We start from the raw sequence: 18,851 nt of genomic DNA on the forward strand, positions 1-18,851 counted from the left end.
TCCGTGTCCACGTGTGTACTTGCATATGCAGACATGTAGGCATACCGATAGTCTCTGGTGAAAGTGCTGCTTCGAGCCACTTAGCACAGCTACGCGGCACAGCCAGCTCCAACGCAAGCATAACTTTTACGGGAGCCGAGCGTGACAGACAAATGCTGCGAACGAAAATTTGTGCATGTGTTGGCGCTGGCGGTAACTGCGTGACTCGGGGTCAGCACTTTGGCTAGCGACTCCCGGTATACGCACTATGTCGGCTATACTATAGGTATGGGCACCTATAATTTGGCAAACGAATGTGGGAACTTTAATTGATAGCCATTAAGTTATGATTAAAACTTGATTTCGCATCAAAACGTTTATATAGGCTAAATTTCGATTTTTTCAGAGGCACGTATCTCGCGTTCGACGACGGTGATATCAATAAGCCATCGGTTGAGAATCGAAAATGGGACCAGAATACATTTCACTTTGATAACGTTGCTAAAGCTATGCTGACTCTGTTCACGGTGTCAACGTTCGAGGGCTGGCCCGCGTAAGAATTAATCTTATACGAATATTATTACGTAACTTAACTCGATTATTAATATATTTCTATGTCCAAAGGCAATACTTGCGTGAAGTGCATACACTAATCGCAAAAAAAGAGGCTATCAATTAAAACGGGCTTAATCCCATTATGTACACCTATATAAACGTCATCCAACTATCAAACCATCCAACGACTGACTCTACCTTTACACTAACTACAATGAAACCCTGATTTCATACAAAATCTAAATCTCCTCCGCCTGGGACGCGCTAACCTGTATATGCAACTTGAATCTATAGTCTCTGCTCAACCATACACCTACGTCAACGCTAACTGCCAACTGGGATAGCTAATTTCCTATGGTCCTATTCGAATGATTCGTACCTGGATTCAATGAGTTTCACGTGTCAAAGCAAAATGCTGAAGAACATTCTGAATTTTATTAATATTTTTCCTATGGCTGTTCTACACTATACTATACAACGTTCACTCAACATAAGACGAGAAAATTCATTTTCTATGCATGGGTTCTTATGGGAAACCTCATTAAATATTGCGTTTTTAATTACGAATAGTTAGTGAAACAGATGAAAGTTGAACGAAAACACTAGCAAAAAATATTGGACTCTTCACCGGGTGATTTTCACCTCGAGATCGGCAAAAATCACCCCCCCTATAATATCTGCGGCAAAACTGACCTTGAAACTGGTATTTGAGATCGGTGTAAGTAAAAAAGTGGGTTTGACTGAACCAATTCTCTTTGTCAAGAGGAACGAAAGACTCTTTGGAATCATGACTCGTCAAGGAATCGTTCTCATCGAAAGAACTCACACGAAGGGAAAGGAATTCTTGAACCAACAAAATAAATTTTGTTAGAGTCCATTTACTTTAATTAAGTATCCTTTTTTTTTGTTCCGAATACGAAGGCATCAATAAAACAATTTCGATTCAATGAGTTAATGACATCAATTACGACGATTACCCTGATAGAATTAAAAACGATTGCATGTGAAATATCCCGACGAACAATAACTATGATGTTTAAATACTTTCAATCATAAATGAATGGGTTTAATATCAACGCAATCATTGTGCCCACCACGAAATTGAGTCTTGCACATCGAGAAATTATTATGGAAAATGATTATTAAGCCCTCATTACCCAACCATTTATCTTCACTGACAATAGTGGTACTTCTTAATTACCTTAGTTGAAAGAGTAAAAAAAATAATGCTCTCCGATAGCTAGAACCGATGATGCCTAGATTATACACTGTCGTATAATTATTAATTCCAGATTACTGCAGGTATCCATTGATTCGAATAAAGAAGACAACGGACCCATCCACAACTTTCGACCAATAGTTGCCGTTTACTACATCGTATATATCATTATCATTGCATTTTTTATGGTCAACATATTCGTAGGCTTTGTTATAGTGACATTCCAAAACGAGGGTGAGCAAGAATACAAGAATTGCGAATTGGATAAGAATCAGGTGAGCACTGGAGAAAATATTTATATTTTCATCAGTGTATGCGGCGCAGGATATTTATGTACATACCTACCCTGCACTGGCATGCGGCAATATTTTGTTATAATTATTGAGTAACTTGACAAACCTCACATAGGCATAGGTGAACCATGCAATTATACATGTCTGTACAGCATTGTATACGTACAATATCCCTTCATTATCGCAGCGCAACTGCATAGAGTTTGCACTAAAAGCGAAACCGGTACGGCGTTACATTCCCAAACATCGTATACAATACAAAGTTTGGTGGTTCGTCACATCACAACCGTTCGAATACACCATATTCACCCTCATTATGATAAATACGGTCACTCTGGCGATGAAATTCTACGAGCAGCCACAGTTTTACACGGACGCCTTGGACATACTGAACATGATTTTCACAGCAGTCTTTGCTCTTGAGTTCGTGTTCAAGCTAGCCGCATTCAAATTCAAGGCAAGCATGTGATTTTTATTCTATTATACAGCCGTTATCAAATTAATGTTTAGAAATTCAACATAACTTGTATATAATTTGATCGTAGAATTACTTCGGAGATGCCTGGAATGTCTTTGACTTCATCATTGTACTAGGAAGCTTCATAGATATCGTGTACTCCGAGGTCAGAGGGGTACGTACACTTCGAAATAAACTCAAATTTGAATCGTCAAAGCTTTCAAAAATGTTTGCACATAAAAACATTGTAACCTTTACCGATTGGAATTGCTTCAGGGCGGATCCAGTATCATCTCCATAAATTTTTTTCGCTTATTCCGCGTGATGCGCTTGGTGAAACTCTTAAGCAGAGGGGAAGGTATCCGAACTTTGTTATGGACATTCATCAAGTCTTTCCAAGCTCTACCATATGTCGCTCTTCTGATCGTAATGCTGTTCTTCATATATGCTGTTATCGGGATGCAGGTAATTATAATGGCTCATGCATGAACCAGATGATGAGTCTACCGATTTAAAAACTTATGATTAACATGATCACATCACCTCTAGTTTTCCGTCGTTGTTTGCATAGTAAGATAGTTTCTTAATTGAAATTTCACTCGGAAGGTAGCAGACAGCATTTCTTTTATTTTTGTTTTTGTTTTTCGATGAATGTACAAATATATTCTAAATTAGTTAGTGAAATTTGCTGCCTTGATTTACCTTGTCTATCCTTCAATTGAATATCCAATAATATTCGTAACATTCATTTCTTGGTCTCATTTTCGAGCTGAAGGTAAAGCTTGTGGCATTACTTCGATCAAATCTACAAATTCTGGCATAACACTCTGAAACAAGATAATTGAATGTATCTGTACTTGTATCATGCTATATAACCAGAGTTGTTCTTTTCAACACTCCCCTAAAGCCATAACACAGAGCTGTCTCTTTGCCCTGCAGCTATAGTAGATGTATACATATACGTTTGAAGTAGGGACTCTGCGCGTAAAGCGAGCCCAGGAATGACCATCATTGTTTGGTTTACCAAGCATCCTAGTGATGCTCGGCTCGCACAAAAAAAAAGATTGTATACGTTCATGCCACCTCTCGTTGTATATTATAAAAATACCTTATTGTTAATTTGCAAGCAAAGTTATATATAGCACTACCTTTGCACTCAATAGTACAAAGAGAAAAAATCATTCCATTTTATGAAAATGTAATTATAGTTAACCGCCTCTGCGCACAAATAGCAAGTCCGACTTTTTTTCGTAAAAGCTACGTCGGTTGAGACCAAAATCTGTTCATTCGTTCTCGAGGTATCTGCCGAAAAACAATTGATAACACATACACCTGTCCACCCCGAAAAAGGAAAATCTCATGAGAACTCTACTTTTTATTTTCTGAATAGTTAGAAAAGGGAGCCGCTAGAAGTTAAAAACAATGCGAGAGTGCGGCGTTATGAATAGTATTTTAACGGACTGAATGATGACGCATATCATATAGACGTTGCAACCGTATAATAATTACTTAACGTACAGGTATTCGGTAAAATTGCCCTCGACGACGATACAGAGATACATCGCAACAACAACTTCCAAACGTTTCCGCAATCTGTTCTGGTCCTATTCAGATCGGCTACAGGTAAATGCTCAACATAAATATATGTATAGTAGTATACTTGTGTGTACGTTAAGGGAACGCTAACATTGTACCATAAAAATTGTTGTCAAATAAGCTGTTTACGACCTAAAGAAACGAAATATTACTCATGTCAATGCTTGGGCCATTTACAGGTGAGTCTTGGCAGGATATCATGATGGATTGTGCGGCACGAGGGAACGAAGTAAAGTGTGACAATAGAAGTGACGAAAGAAATTCGACTGGATGCGGGTCAAACATTGCGTTCCCGTACTTTATTTCTTTTTACGTACTCTGTTCCTTTCTTGTAAGTAGTGCCGTTCCCACGTACTTAATTTTTTTCTATGTAAACATTGCCTTATTGCTAGTTGCGTTGCACAATATTGTCGGCATATGTGCATACCGCAAAAGTTAAGGAGAAAGCATGATGCTTGTTTTGTCCGTTGTCAAATTCATCTGAATAATATTATAATTTGCAACACCTGCTTGTAAAGTTATATTGTCTGGAGCGTGCGTAAAGAGCCCCATTTCCAAGCAGTGCAAAAATATAACGTTGATATATATGGGATGTCACTGCCACCGTAGATGTTGCTCAGATCAAACTTTTTGCGCAGGTGTTGCTAAAAATATCGTGTGTGACACGTGCGGATAACATTTTCCGCGTTCGTTAGATCATATATTATATACGTTGGTACTGGGATATTACAGATTATCAACCTGTTCGTAGCAGTTATAATGGATAATTTCGATTACTTGACCAGAGACTGGTCTATACTTGGTCCGCATCATCTCGACGAGTTTATTAGACTGTGGTCCGAATACGATCCCGACGCCAAGGGCCGTATCAAGCATCTTGACGTTGTTACTTTGTTACGTAAAATATCACCGCCATTGGGATTTGGTAAACTTTGTCCCCATAGAGTTGCTTGCAAGGTGAGACGCCAGGAAGAAAATTAGTAGCTTTTCTTCATTTGTCGATTATGAAACATGATGTCCAGAATTTCATCGATGTCTCGCTCGGTGTTGCATATATCATCGATTTCTATACCTATTTCTTTGCAGCGATTAGTGTCGATGAACATGCCCCTTAACAGCGACGGTACTGTATTATTCAACGCAACCTTATTCGCAGTTGTGCGAACTTCACTCAGAATAAAAACTGAAGGTAATATCGATGATGCAAACGCGGAGCTGAGGGCTGTAATAAAGAAGATATGGAAGCGAACCAGTCCGAAACTATTGGACCAAGTCGTACCACCTCCCGGAGGTCGGTATCAAATTTTCTCTCAATTCCCATAATTCATCCTTCAATTGAAGAAATCCCAATAACGATAACAATAATGATAATAATATCGAATTTGCCTCTTAAACTTCAGTGGACGACGAAGTTACAGTTGGTAAGTTCTACGCCACGTTTCTTATTCAAGACTACTTCCGACGCTTCAAAAAACGAAAGGAACAGGAAATGAAAGAAGGTGACAAAGACTGTCACAACACGGTAACCTTGCAGGTCAGTGATTTACTATAGAAAAATGTATCTGTCCTAAAACAGAGTAGTAAAATGTTTCAAGAAATAACTAATTCGATCAACTTTTCATTCCTTGGATCTGCTGATTCTGATGTGATAACTTGCGAACGGGTACACGCGTTTACGAAAGCGTAGCAAATTTCAACACATCTACATGTGATAAAAATGCGTCTTAAAAGAATATCATGAAGAAATAAAAATTCACCATTCCCGACCCATTAGTACTGACTGATTTGAATTTTTTTTAACTCGGTTTCCGTAAGCAATAAAAACAGAATGAACGCGTGTATGGATTGCACATTTGTTATAAAATTAATTCAATCAGAATCTTCTTGAAGGATAACTGGTTATTGAGTACAGATTTCAAACAATATCTATATATGCCAAGACCGTGCGGCATATGCCTCACCTAATCACCCAATGAAGAATGTCTCTAAAAATTCCGACTTTACAGTCCTAGTGTCGTCTAACAAAATTTTCTTACAAGGCTGGTTTGCGAACGCTTCACGAAGCTGGACCAGAACTAAAGCGAGCAATTTCTGGCAACTTGGAAGAGCTGCTGGACGATAATCCTGAACCAACGCACAGGGTAAGCCCTGGGTTTACAATCAGTATAGATTAGATGTATATGTATGTATAATATATAGGGATGGTTGAATTCGTCGAAGTTGGTCGGGTTTTTTGACATCAGTTTATTAATTACGACGTTTTGATCGGGCTATCCGCCGATCTTCATCAGGAAAATATTGATATCCTACAGGCATTTACAGGTGTTTACATATTCGCCGTTGTGGAGGAAGTGATGTACATGTAAACACCTAATGCCTGTATGATGTCAATATTTTCCTGATGATGATCGGCGGGTAGCCCGATCGAAACGTGCTAATTAGTAAGTTGATGTCAAAAAACTAACCGACTTCGACGAATTCAACAATTCTTAAAAAATTTCATGGTCACGAATTCTTCAATTATATAATATATGTTTATTTACTTTCCAGAGAAATCACTCATTGTTTGGTAGCGTCTGGTCCAGTATGCGAAAAGGGCACCACAATTTTCACCGAGCCAAATCGTTGAAAGTTGATTCGACCGTTTCAAAGGTGACGCGAGTTCATTCGTATTCCCGATTTCAAACCTAAATTATTACTTTGTCACGAGTCTGAGGATTTACCCATTGTATCATTCGACATGTATGTGGTGTTAATGAAGTTGATTGTCTTAACTCCAGGTTTCACCGACCAATTCGATTGACTTTTTACCCTACGTATCGACGAAAAGAGCCATCAACGATACCCAAAATCAAGTAACTGCCAGGTCACATCAGGTTGTGCCAAACGTTGTCGGGTAAATATTACCTCGTATACTGATACAGATATTTACATTGATACCATAGTTATTAGCTATTGGTCTGTAGATACGAGTAAAATCGATTCCAACATCCCTAGTTCCAGTGGAGCATAGCAGAAATAAGGTTGACAGCACTGGCTTTGAAATACACGCAAGCTCGGCTCGACACACCGCTGCAGATGGTTAGAAACTGCCAGTGCCAACCTCGTTTCTGGCCCGCTGAAATTAGGGGGGTTGGGTTGAACGTTACTCGATTGTACGTATCCAACTAGTCGCATCCACGTCTACAATTTATCTCTGCGAAACTCATGTGTAAATAAAGTATACAATGTTAATATTACACTTCTACTCAGTAGGAGCTTCGGTGACAACGCCATGAACCAGATGGCCGCAGACCCGAGGCAAATACATGCCGAAGAAAATATTCCTCTGCGACCACTGACGGTATTCGGAAATTCTTCGGATATACACCAGATGAACTACCAGAACTCTTACAAATTAATTGAGTAAGTCACCGGCTGAAACGCCTGAATTATTAATGCTACGTTGCCCAATTAACAATTAGATGGATAGAAAGGGGGAAGGAATTCCCGACGTGCGGAAAATGGAAGCAATAGACCTCGCACGGGACAAATCGCTACCATCTTATAATTGGTAGAAATATGGGACGTTTCCCTCTCGAAAATCCAGTAGGGAAGTTTCATATGTGAGGAAACTCGGTACCTCAACTCGCTGAATTTTCGAAGGGCAGCCAAACGCGCTCACCTGTATAAGAGAAATTGTACGCGGACCATTTGTTTGGTCCAACTTGAGTATTTCTTGACAAGTACCTCGTTATATTGTTTTTATCAAAGGCGCATTAAAAGTGGAGCTCTGCATAGCAGTTTAGCGGGACGCAAGTAGGCAATTTCATCTCATTGTCAGTGTTGTAAAGATAGGGTCGCGCATGCGCAGTCCACAGTTGCCTCACTTTCGTCCTTAGGGGGGAGAAATAGGCCACTCGCGTCACGCAAAATTAGCACGCAAAGCCCACCACTTTTCATTCACTTGCTATAAAAACTATCTCGTGTGATTCGGGTCAAAAGTTCGCGGTAACCTAATGCCCGTAAAGCTGCGCATTCAACCGTCTAACGACGTCTTGCATGTTACAGCTCCTTACTGAATAGTTTTCAGTAAGGAGGACCATTTTTAACTAAACTTGACTAGTATACGCCAAAGGTGAGCACAATATTCTTCCAGTGTGTAGTAAATCGAAATGTCAATGATCTGGAAGCACTGTGAGTAAAGCTGTGCGCGCTGATGAAACCAACTGAAACTGCTGTGGAGAACGGACAAAGAAAATCACCCCACAGTATTGATTTTTTTCGTCGACTTGCTCAGGTCTCGTATACACAGAGCATGTACTATATGCAAATTGAGAGGAAATACCGCGATGAGGGCCGAAAATATTTATTTCTGTTTGAAGAAAATGTTACTTACTGTTACTTACTGTTTCTTGCAAATGAGCGTTTTTTATAGGAATATTTATCGGAACGTTATATTAACAGTATACCAGATCATTTTGTGCAAAGGCCCCATACGGGATATTGTTATGTAATCGTCTGATACCATCAGCAACCGAACTGACCATGGTAGTCACCGTGAATTTGCTACACAACTACTCATGGTGCATTATTTGCTTTCACATTTGCTATACTAAAGCACTCCATCGGGACTTTTCATAAAATGATTTAATATGATGGAGAAAACTCGAAGTAATATTAGCGGATATGTCAGCACTGCATTGCTTTGGTGCACGAATTGCACTAAGAATCAGTGACATGAAATTCTCACGATCAGTGCAGAGTGACTTGAATAAAAGAAGATTGAAATATTGCGAAAGTACGTAAATGTATCTATCGTGGCAGCTGTGGATTTCCAGAGACCATTATTTTTTGCGACACGACAAATTATTAAAACAAAATTTCCATCTCCTCGGATAGGTTAATTTTATTACTACCTTTCATCCAAAAAAGTCTTGAAGTCAAGAAAAAGATTCACACGAGAAACGATAGCTGCGCTTATAATTTAGTATACGTTCATATGTTTACGAAAAATTTAAATCTTGATTGATTCAGATCATTCTGCACGGAACATTTCTTGGGCTTCTCGAAAATGTGTACATTTTATGAAAAAAATCTTTGAATATTTTCTAACGCACGCGGAAATGACATAGCTAGAGAAAATTTTCGTTAAAAAGGTTTATTCGTTGATAAGAGAAAAGAAATTTTTGCTATGGAGGCCTTTACCCTCCTGATGTTTCTCGATTCGTAGAAATTTGGAGCCACGGTTGTGACTTATTATTTCCTCCTCCCTTTCTAGAAGTCGAATATGTCACCCATTTGCAGACCACACGGTGTATCGAATGTACATACATACTCATGTGAATCCATGCATATACCTACGTGCGCATATTGTATGCAAAGAGGCATACATGCCTATGTACACATTCGTTGACACCGGGTATAGAACAATTGCAAGTGCCATTTTGCATAATTTACTTGCGACGATCGTAGACATCGTCATCCTCTAATACAACACTACGTTTCAAATTTCATTACCGTTCCATGTTTTGTTGATTGTCATACGTTTCAGCGGGCAAAGTTGCGGCAACTATCTCCACCCGAAAAATGAATATGGTAAGATTAGTTGGGGCTTTTTTCAAATATCATAGAGTAATCGTCTACAATTCATCCTAAAGCCTTTCTTGTAAAATTCTTTGGCATGTTTGCAGTGTATGATAAATCTTGCTTTGGTTGATATTTTCCAAATTGTGCATCTAACTATACCGACATGGAAATTGAAATTATATAATATTACGAACTGCAACAGTAAACTAACCAACAGATACATGTATGTTGCAACTACCGCAACATAATACCGGACTGTGGCTGTAGAAACAATGTTACCGGAAACCAGCGATAATTTTTAGAAGACGGAGGGGGTCCAAAATTACGTGACGTAATGTTAAATCCTACCCCGCCAACCCGTAACGTTGTACATAGTTTAGTATATAATAGTATGAAAGAAGAAAATTATACTTGTATTGAAAGAGTGTTTATTAAGAAAGTAATTAAATTTGTAGCTGATTCTGAGATTAATAATGCCACAGTCTCACGCCATTCTAGGAAAAATCTGACATCTACTAACATTACGAGTTACACTCTGTGGCCGCTAATTGGGAAGCTTATCTCCGGAGTGTAAATACAAATAGACGTATTCCCTATGCCTACACACAGTATATACGCGCGATTCATATCGTAACTATGGAAACAAATATTGTTTATTTGGGTACACCAAAATTACAAACTTACAATTAACAAGAAATACGTTACTGCTATCACCCAATATCTATTTTTGACAATGTGTACAGTAGGCTGATTCAAAAAAAAACGGCTAATTTTTTTTTTTCAAAATCCTCACATAAAAACTTCCGAGAAGGTGTGAAAGGACGCCTGTAAAAAGCAGAGCCCTTAATATTATTATTAAGAGGTCGCGCATCGGGAATTTCTATCTCCCGTTTAAATAACACAGGAATAAATTTTTTTAAATTTTGCAATTTCGTATTTTTGCAACGGCTCATTGAATTAGCGGACCAAAGCAGATTTTTGTAGGAAATTTGACGCTCTACAAAAAAAGTCCTTACAAAGTTTTCGATATTCACACTCCTTCAAAAGTTATTCGAGGTCAAAGTTAAACTTACAAAAAAATTCAATGTTTTTTTTTTTTTTCGATGATACTATGAATCTTTTCTCATTATTTTGTTATATAGAGGATAGATTTCGGAACAATTACATTTTTAAATAGTCAAGTGCATCAGTTATGGATTCTCCATGATAACATGTTTATTATTTAATATCGCGTTTTTGTGAGGTAACTTTATATTGACTCGATGGGAAAATTAATGATTGAAAAAGCCCAATTAGAGTATGATATATTTATTAAATATATCTTTATAACAAAATAATGAGAAAAGATTCATAGTATCATCGAAAAAAAAAAAAACATTGAATTTTTTTGTAAGTTCAACTTTGACCTCGAATAACTTTTGAAGGAGTGTGACTATCGAAAACTTTGTAAGGACTTTCTTTGTGGAGCGTCAAATTTCCTACAAAAATATGCTTTGGTCCGCTAATCCAATGAGCCGTTGCAAAAATACGAAATTGCAAAATTTAAAAAAATTTATTCCTGTGTTATTTAAACGGGAAATAGAAATTCCCGATGCGCGACCTCTTAATAATAATATTAAGGGCTCTGCTTTTTACAGGCGTCCTTTCACACCTTCTCGGAAGTTTTTATGTGAGGATTTAAAAAAAAAAAATTAGCCGTTTTTTTTGAATCAGCCTAGTGTACAGGATTCGTTGGTGAACTAAACAAGCTCGTGAATATGTCATACGTGAATATGCATGCATCTCCCTTCTCATCACATTAAGTGATCAAAGATCTAAGAACCCGGGTATTGGCTCTATTGCGGATCGGGCCGCAGTTATCATGACTGATCTGTGTGTGAATTGATACCCGTATGATGCAAACCATTGTGCGAGAAGGATAGTTGGCTCACGTAACTTACTAAATCTCGGTAGAGCAAAGGCATTGGCTTATTACCGACCTCTGTACACGTACAGATCTACAGGCGGTTACGCGTCGCTGCTGCAGTCAGTAACGAGCTCCACACGATATGCTTGTACGAGAAACTGTGGAATACCACCATAATTTACAAATATATAAGGCGGAATCGCGGATTGAATAAAAAATAATTTGCCAATTGTGTTAAGCAGCATTTGCTGATGTACCAGTTTTTGACGAATTGGATTTTTGGCTGTTGAAAACTCGATATTTTGACCCTTTCAGTGAGTGACCATTGTACTTTCTTACCTGCGCCCCTCAATCGAAGCTCTGTGGAAACCAAAAATATAATTACTTCTACAGTGTATGATTCATTCCGAATGAGCACACTGAAAAATATAAGCTACCCCCCCCCCCCCCCCCCCTCTCCATCATGATTATCACGCGATTAATCGGAATGAACCAAAGAGTTTCTTGACTGATAAATTTAACGTGATACACGTATCCGACCATAACTTTGTTCTTTCGCCTGGCATACAAAAGTCATGAGCCTTCCAAAAGTATTTCAAGTATTCAACACTCAAATACGCATGTACGTATTATGGTATATATCAGACTGGCCATTAGTGAGGTGAAATTAAATTTCGATCTGGCCGCCTTCCAAAACAGTTACGAATTAATACGGAAAAATCCACGTAAAACCTTAGCTATATCCATTGTGAGCAAAGGATGCCTGAGTAAAGCAGCATGACCCAAGGCAAGTGTTGTAATCACACTAGTACTCTTGCGATTGCAAAACTAACCTTCGCAGTTCACGCTGCAACTTAACATGCATCGAAAATCGCCCACTTGCCACGCTTATAAAGACCATATATCATTTCAGCACCCACAGAAAAAAAAAACGTTTCACTTCAATGAAGAAAAGTTCATGCTTACAGACACCTGGTTTTCTCATTGGATACTGCTGGGATTTTAGTTGAGTTTTTTAATACTGATTTTCAACTGTTTTGGAAGGTGGCCGGATCAAAATCGAATTTGACCCCTATTAAAGGCCAGTACGGTATTATATATCTATCTGTAATTTCATACTAAGGTTTTGCATTTGTTTTCACATTAACAGTACGCGTGAAACCTCATCCGATGATTGTTAATTTAATGCTCGTAACTAAGTACTTGATATCAGCAGGAAAGCGTTACATTTTTATATGCAGTGCCGTTAGTAATCCCGTTCTAAGATTATGCCTGGGCAGAGTGGTTCTTAATCTTTCCAATTATAGTTACTTGGTCTGGCGAGAGTAATGGAAATGCCGGACCGGATCGTCTGTCGCACAGTCTACCGGGGAGTCCAGCGGATCGAAAACCAAACTTTGACGTCATCGGCAGCGCGGAAAGTCTCGTCGGGCGGGTGAGTTTCAACAGAATCGATCATACCGGACTGCCGACCACAGTGATTGGAAATCGGTGCTGGTGCAGATTTCGTATGGGCAATCTCAAGTTGACGACCGAACAAATGAAAGAAATACATAAATAGTCCACGAACGTATTGCTATTCGGATTAATTAATGGACACATGCCGTAATAATGTGCACATGGGTTCATGCATAGTACACGATACTGATCATTTATAGACTCATATCAGTTATTTTTGTGCAGGTACTCGTTGAGCAAGGCCTCGGTAAATATTGCGACTCTGACTTCGTGAAGTATACATCTAGGGAAATGCAAGAGGCGTTGGATATGACCAAGGAAGAGATGGATCACGCGGCTCACCTCCTATTACTCAATGAACAAAGGGGTCAGAACCTCAGCTATCAATTACAACAATCGGATCAAGTGCCAGACGGAAATCTCAGACCGAGTCTCAGACAGCGTGATCAACATGCAAATCGTCCCCGGATGCAACGGCAGAACGATTATATGACAAGTCAACAAATAGCCACGACGTATCGTCAACGGCAACATGAGTACCAACACCCACATCGTCGACATCAGCAACAGCCGCCACAACAGCAAAAGCAACAACAACAATCACCGTCCTAACAATGTTACACGCAACGTATACACGCATACGATGACCCACGCGATGTGCCCTTATATCTTCAATTTCTCTATAACAATTCCATATCGGTGTTGTTATGTTGCGTGGTACCCAAAATTCTATCTCATTGTTAAAGTATAATCACGACCTGGAAATAGTTGTCGGATTTCAAAGAAACCGTTTAAAATGGATGTGTTTTTACGACACGGTGAATCAATCGCGATTTCTCCAAGCAATAGCGATATCATCTTGATATGGATTATCAGTGAGACGAAGCAGGGTGTTTGAAGTATTGGTCGTGCAAGTTAGAATGACTAAAATACGATGAACATATAAATGAAATTTATTTTTTAATATAATTCAAACAAACCAAATTTGCGGCCGGTATAGTGGTGGGTGTGGAGTGGTATGCTCAGAACTACCCTAATATGTTCACCATGCTCAATAATGACTGCAGAAACATTAGTCTCGCCAGTATTCTTCATCATTGTTTACAGGTATAAAGAGGAGATTTCGGTAGAATGCAAAAGTTTCAAATCTTTGAATGAATATTTCTGAAATTTTTACTAATTGCCTGGAATCCTGCAATTGTAATTACTACCAAATTTGAACTCAATAAGTCAAGGAATAGAGAATTATGAAGATTTTCTTCAAATTTCTCCGATACGTTCCTTGCGCATGATTAGCTCCAATCATACAGGGCTAAAGTATTTAATCGATACATCTACTACCGTGGACTCAAAATTGTCTCGAGAATTTTTTTATTAGAGTTTTCTAAGTCATTTAGTTTTTTATCTGAACTGACAGAATTTTTCTTTCCATATTTAAACAATATTTCACCGAAGTCACCTCTTGAATAGTTATATTATGGAGACTATACAAAAATACCAAATTCCATGCAAACAAATATCTGGCTAATATAAGATGGCACTAGTTTTCCGTATGCACCGAAGACAGTGGAGGGAGTATAAGGCGGCAGATTGAATTGGAGACTTTCTACCAATCTCATTGGAAGATCATCGATTGGTCGATCTTGGACATCCCTGCAACCAAAGACACTTCGGTGCAAAAGCAACACTAGCGACGCTAGTGGTACAAAAATAAACCTAATGTGTACAATTACTGTGAGAAGTTCTGTCAATTCTCCCACTTGAGTTCGGTCTCCTTGTGTAGTCTCCATGAGTTTTATTCTAATCAAAGGTGGCCAGCAAAGTGCAGAAATAGGTTCTTACCATGTCCACAATGACGTTTTGCAATTGCACTATCTCATTGAATTAGACATTATTACTATGACAGCTGCTTGTTATTAGTGATATACAATTTATACAGCTCACAATATTTCCCGGTGAACGGAATGAAATTTTTCTATTCCTAACTATCAATTCTCCGATAATTTTGCGTCAAAAATTGTCGCGGATCCCTGGATCCTGGGTGTAAACGGAAGTCGAACGAATAACGGCAGTCGATACCTGGCACTCATTGCCACACCATCATACGCCAACCACAACTTATTGTTAGTACAGAGAATTGGTTTGTCGATAGAAATGAAAAGAAATATTTCTAATAAGAAGGATTCGCGTAGCCCTTATTATTCCTCACCCATAAGCCGCGTACACATCTGAGCACAAATGGGAACGGCGCAAGGCAAGGCCGAATGGATGCTTTGTTCATGGATTTTGTTAATTACGTATGAAAACGACCGAGACAACAAACGCGATAGTTGTCCGGTTGCGTTCGCGTATCGTCCGTAACAATGAACAAGTCAAAATCCCCTCCACGGCCATTTAACTATAACATAACTTGAACGGCGTCTACTATTCTACGGCATCGATGAGCAGCGAGCCGAGAAAGATAGCGTCATGGGCCGTGTTCGACGGTCTCTTCTTTTTGATGAATTCCTTCAAAATGATAGGAGCGCACGCGCAGAACGTACTTCCTGCTGCGCGAGACCGGCACTTGCGTAAATTATTACAATGAGAATATAACCTCAAAACCTGGGTAATTTGGCCAAACCACGTGTCAAACAGTGTCGGTATTGTTTTTACTGTCGATTTTTCTTTGTACCTAGAACAAAAGATGTCTCAGAAACAACGCGTTATCGCAAAACACGTAACTTGTTGACACATTGTCTCAGGTTATGACGTTATATCCTTAGTGTAATAATTTGCGCATGTGGCGGTCTCGCGCAGCAGGAAGTACGTTCTGCGCGTGCGCTCCTATCATTTTGAAGGAATTCATCAAAAAGAACAGACCGTCGAACACGGCCATGACGTATTTCGTCTATGCTTATAGCGTTACGCATGCGCTTGTGACGGTATCGTAAAGCGTGTGCAAAAAATTAATCTATCACGGGCATCACCACTCTTCACACCACGGTTAAAATATCTACTCTCCAGGTTCACAGTGAATTTTGATGTTTATTTATTTATTTATTTTTCTTTTTTTAAATATTCAGATGCAATAATTATGTTATTTGAATCTTGCCTCACCTTGTGTTCAGTTTATATTTCGTATACTCGTTATAACTTTTTGAACCAAACTGTACGGAGAGAGGCACAGCTAGATTATGACGCTATCTCTCTCGGCTCGCGTGGAAGGCATCGTAGCGCCTTCCAGTTGTATTTCGTGCTCACGATCAGATGTGTACGCGGCTTTAGGTAGACAAGTAGCTGAATATCACTACAATAAGTTGTTCGTAACCCTTATAGGAGCCGATTAAAGAAATCCAAGAGTACGACACTTTTTATGAAATTATAGAGACCGTGCGCAAAATTCACTGCAGCGCCAAATCGATTCTATTTGTCCCAACCGACGGGCATTTTTCTCTGTGTACGCCAATGACTCAGTCAATCATAAACTTCCGTCGTTACGCTATGGCACGAAATTAACCAATCGTTTTGAACCGTCCTGTCGCATAGTGACAGTTTACACTTTTACCAATTTACTCGGTATTTCTGAGACTATTTTAACACCGATAGTGCAACAGCTAATCTTCAATTTTCTTACACCGGGAGGAGGCATTTTTTCGGTAAAAATATTTGTTTTTTCGGAAAAATGATGACAAATAACCGCCAGACCGTTTGTCAAAGTTAACGCAAGTCCCGTTGATAGGGACAACTTTGGCCACTCGCGGCGCTACTCGTACTCACGCTCGGTCCCTATGAGCATCTTGTACACCGTGGAAATGTATACCTGCCTCAACAGCGTGCAGTGTTGAAACCTAAAAATATTGCTACACCTGGACTGTATCTAACTGAGAAGCGCAATCAGAATTGATCAATCGTTTCATGAAAAATATATTTATGTTGAAACATTAAAATATTGATAGTATTAGTAATAATCTTAACAATACTGCTACATTGCAGGTTCTGTTGTTCATCGTATGCTGTGCATACTATATGCATATACATACCTATATATCATACGCCATGGATCATACGTGTGCCGAAAAATTATTACTAAATCGATTGAATATTAACAAGTGCCTAAAAAATGGATAACTTCTTTAGGACCAAAGAAGACTAAATTATCAACGTATAGCTAATAATGTTACGATTATAGTTATTGGATAAATATATCGATCCAAAACCATTTTTGAAATTTGAAAAAATAAACTGCTCACCAAGCGTGCAACTACAATGTAAAACTCACTATTCTACTTCTCATTGAATTTTATGTCATATGCATAATACCCACGCACACATATATTGGTAAAAAGACTTAGCGAAGTTGATTTTCTCACAATCAGCCAGAAATTAGATCACCTATCCATCCGCATGATGAATTTAATTATCTTGCAACAGAACCAATATAGCTGACACAGACGAAGAGAATATCAAATCTCTGGATCATGGATTCTGCTCAAACTTCTACTGTCCTTGGCCTAAAATATGAAGCCTGTGATACGTAGTTTCAATCAATAGGACTCTCTTTACAACGGTTAAAATTGATTATATCAACAGTTTGATGAATAAAATGCCGCAATAAAAGAAATCTATTGTATATTTTTGCCTTAAATGTTTATTTCCGTTGTCCTCCGTTCAGGTTTCGGTGAAAGGATCTCAGAGATTCAAGTCCAAACCGATATGTTATTACATCAAAATGAAGTATAAGCTACGAATTTTCGAAAATCTGCTCTATAGTGAATCGGGCGAAGGAAGTCCAAATAGATGGAGGTATGCATCGTACACTCCATATTCTGGGCAAAAAAAAAAAAAAATAAAAACACTTAAGAACTTTCAACAGAATTCGTGATCCGCAGGTCGGATACTCTTCTTGCAAATGAATGCACTATAATGAAAAGACCGTGCGAGTCATGGGCGAGTGTGTAAACGGTTGCGATGGTAGCGTAGAAAGAGTAAGGCGCAACTTAAACTTTCTACATTCCCGCATTTTACTAGGTTTATGAGCTTGCTGATTGTCCAAGGAAAAGATGCCGACTTTTCAAAGGGTAAATATGTATTTGAAATGTATAATCGTGTTTCGCATTCTTTATTTTGAATACCTTTCTATCGACCATTTCAATTATATATCTATTAATACTGTCGTATGATAAATGATTTGACTCCTTTGTTCGACTGTTTACGAAATCGTCGAGAGGTCATGCTAAAATTACGTTTTTCATGTGCTAAAGGCGATATGCGTACCGGTATAGAATTATTTGTGCCGAACGTACGACTAAGTCCCCACTTTCCCCGCGTTTGAATCAAATTGGAATACTTTCAAAAATTCGTACAGTAAAAACGTAGGCATCCGTAACAAAGAATGGCCGGAACGTCTCTGATTCGTTCCTCGAAAGATAATCAAATTCCGGATCGGATTCTGGACTCCGCAAAAACTCCCTGGTACTCCAATGAATTTTTACAGGGAACTCTGTCTATCCAGATAGAATTCCCTATAGCATCGGATCGTGCATGACTGTGATCGGCACACTGAGAAAAAGGAGTGCCCGTGACAGCCAGATTTCTGGTTCTTGTATGGTCTTCGATCAGAACAGTATTGCTGTCCACTTGCACGAACAATACGGTGTAGCTGTGGGAACTGAACGACGGATTCTCGTACTGTTGTATACAGTTCAGTGGGCTCACGTAGCAATACGTATAGCTCCCACAGCTATACCTAGTGACCTGCAGGCAGCAATATTTTAGTTTCCTACACGAGCCACTTTTTTTTCTCAGTGCAGCGCTTTTCGGCAGAATTGGGCATGACTG

The 18,851-nt window shown here is 38.9% G+C and overlaps 1 protein-coding gene across 16 annotated transcripts in view; it reads left to right on the forward strand.

The window, feature by feature from the left end:
- The window catches only part of LOC124183263 (muscle calcium channel subunit alpha-1), a 77,002-nt gene extending 59,711 nt beyond the window's left edge, over window positions 1-17,291 (forward strand). For 12 of the 16 annotated variants that reach the window (XM_046571530.1, XM_046571526.1, XM_046571529.1 and 9 more), the window contains 17 exons: window positions 386-532; window positions 1,827-2,028; window positions 2,234-2,503; window positions 2,592-2,678; window positions 2,780-2,968; window positions 4,024-4,126; window positions 4,279-4,430; window positions 4,832-5,056; window positions 5,186-5,390; window positions 5,500-5,633; window positions 6,139-6,240; window positions 6,650-6,751; window positions 6,880-6,995; window positions 7,352-7,504; window positions 9,633-9,676; window positions 12,881-13,008; window positions 13,257-17,291. In XM_046571530.1, the coding sequence (XP_046427486.1) occupies window positions 386-532; window positions 1,827-2,028; window positions 2,234-2,503; window positions 2,592-2,678; window positions 2,780-2,968; window positions 4,024-4,126; window positions 4,279-4,430; window positions 4,832-5,056; window positions 5,186-5,390; window positions 5,500-5,633; window positions 6,139-6,240; window positions 6,650-6,751; window positions 6,880-6,995; window positions 7,352-7,504; window positions 9,633-9,676; window positions 12,881-13,008; window positions 13,257-13,643 (2,746 nt within the window). In that variant the 3' untranslated portion in view covers window positions 13,644-17,291. Of the gene's footprint in view, window positions 1-385; window positions 533-1,826; window positions 2,029-2,233; window positions 2,504-2,591; window positions 2,679-2,779; window positions 2,969-4,023; window positions 4,127-4,278; window positions 4,431-4,831; window positions 5,057-5,185; window positions 5,391-5,499; window positions 5,634-6,138; window positions 6,241-6,649; window positions 6,752-6,879; window positions 6,996-7,096; window positions 7,229-7,351; window positions 7,505-9,632; window positions 9,677-12,880; window positions 13,009-13,256 lie in introns of those variants that run through there. The other 4 variants (XM_046571532.1, XM_046571538.1, XR_006870951.1 and 1 more) reach the window with 3 other exon arrangements.
- The last annotated feature ends 1,560 nt before the right edge of the window (window positions 17,292-18,851 follow it).

This window comes from Neodiprion fabricii, chromosome 5 (assembly GCF_021155785.1).
Source record: "Neodiprion fabricii isolate iyNeoFabr1 chromosome 5, iyNeoFabr1.1, whole genome shotgun sequence".
Classification (NCBI taxonomy): Eukaryota; Metazoa; Arthropoda; class Insecta; order Hymenoptera; family Diprionidae; genus Neodiprion; species Neodiprion fabricii.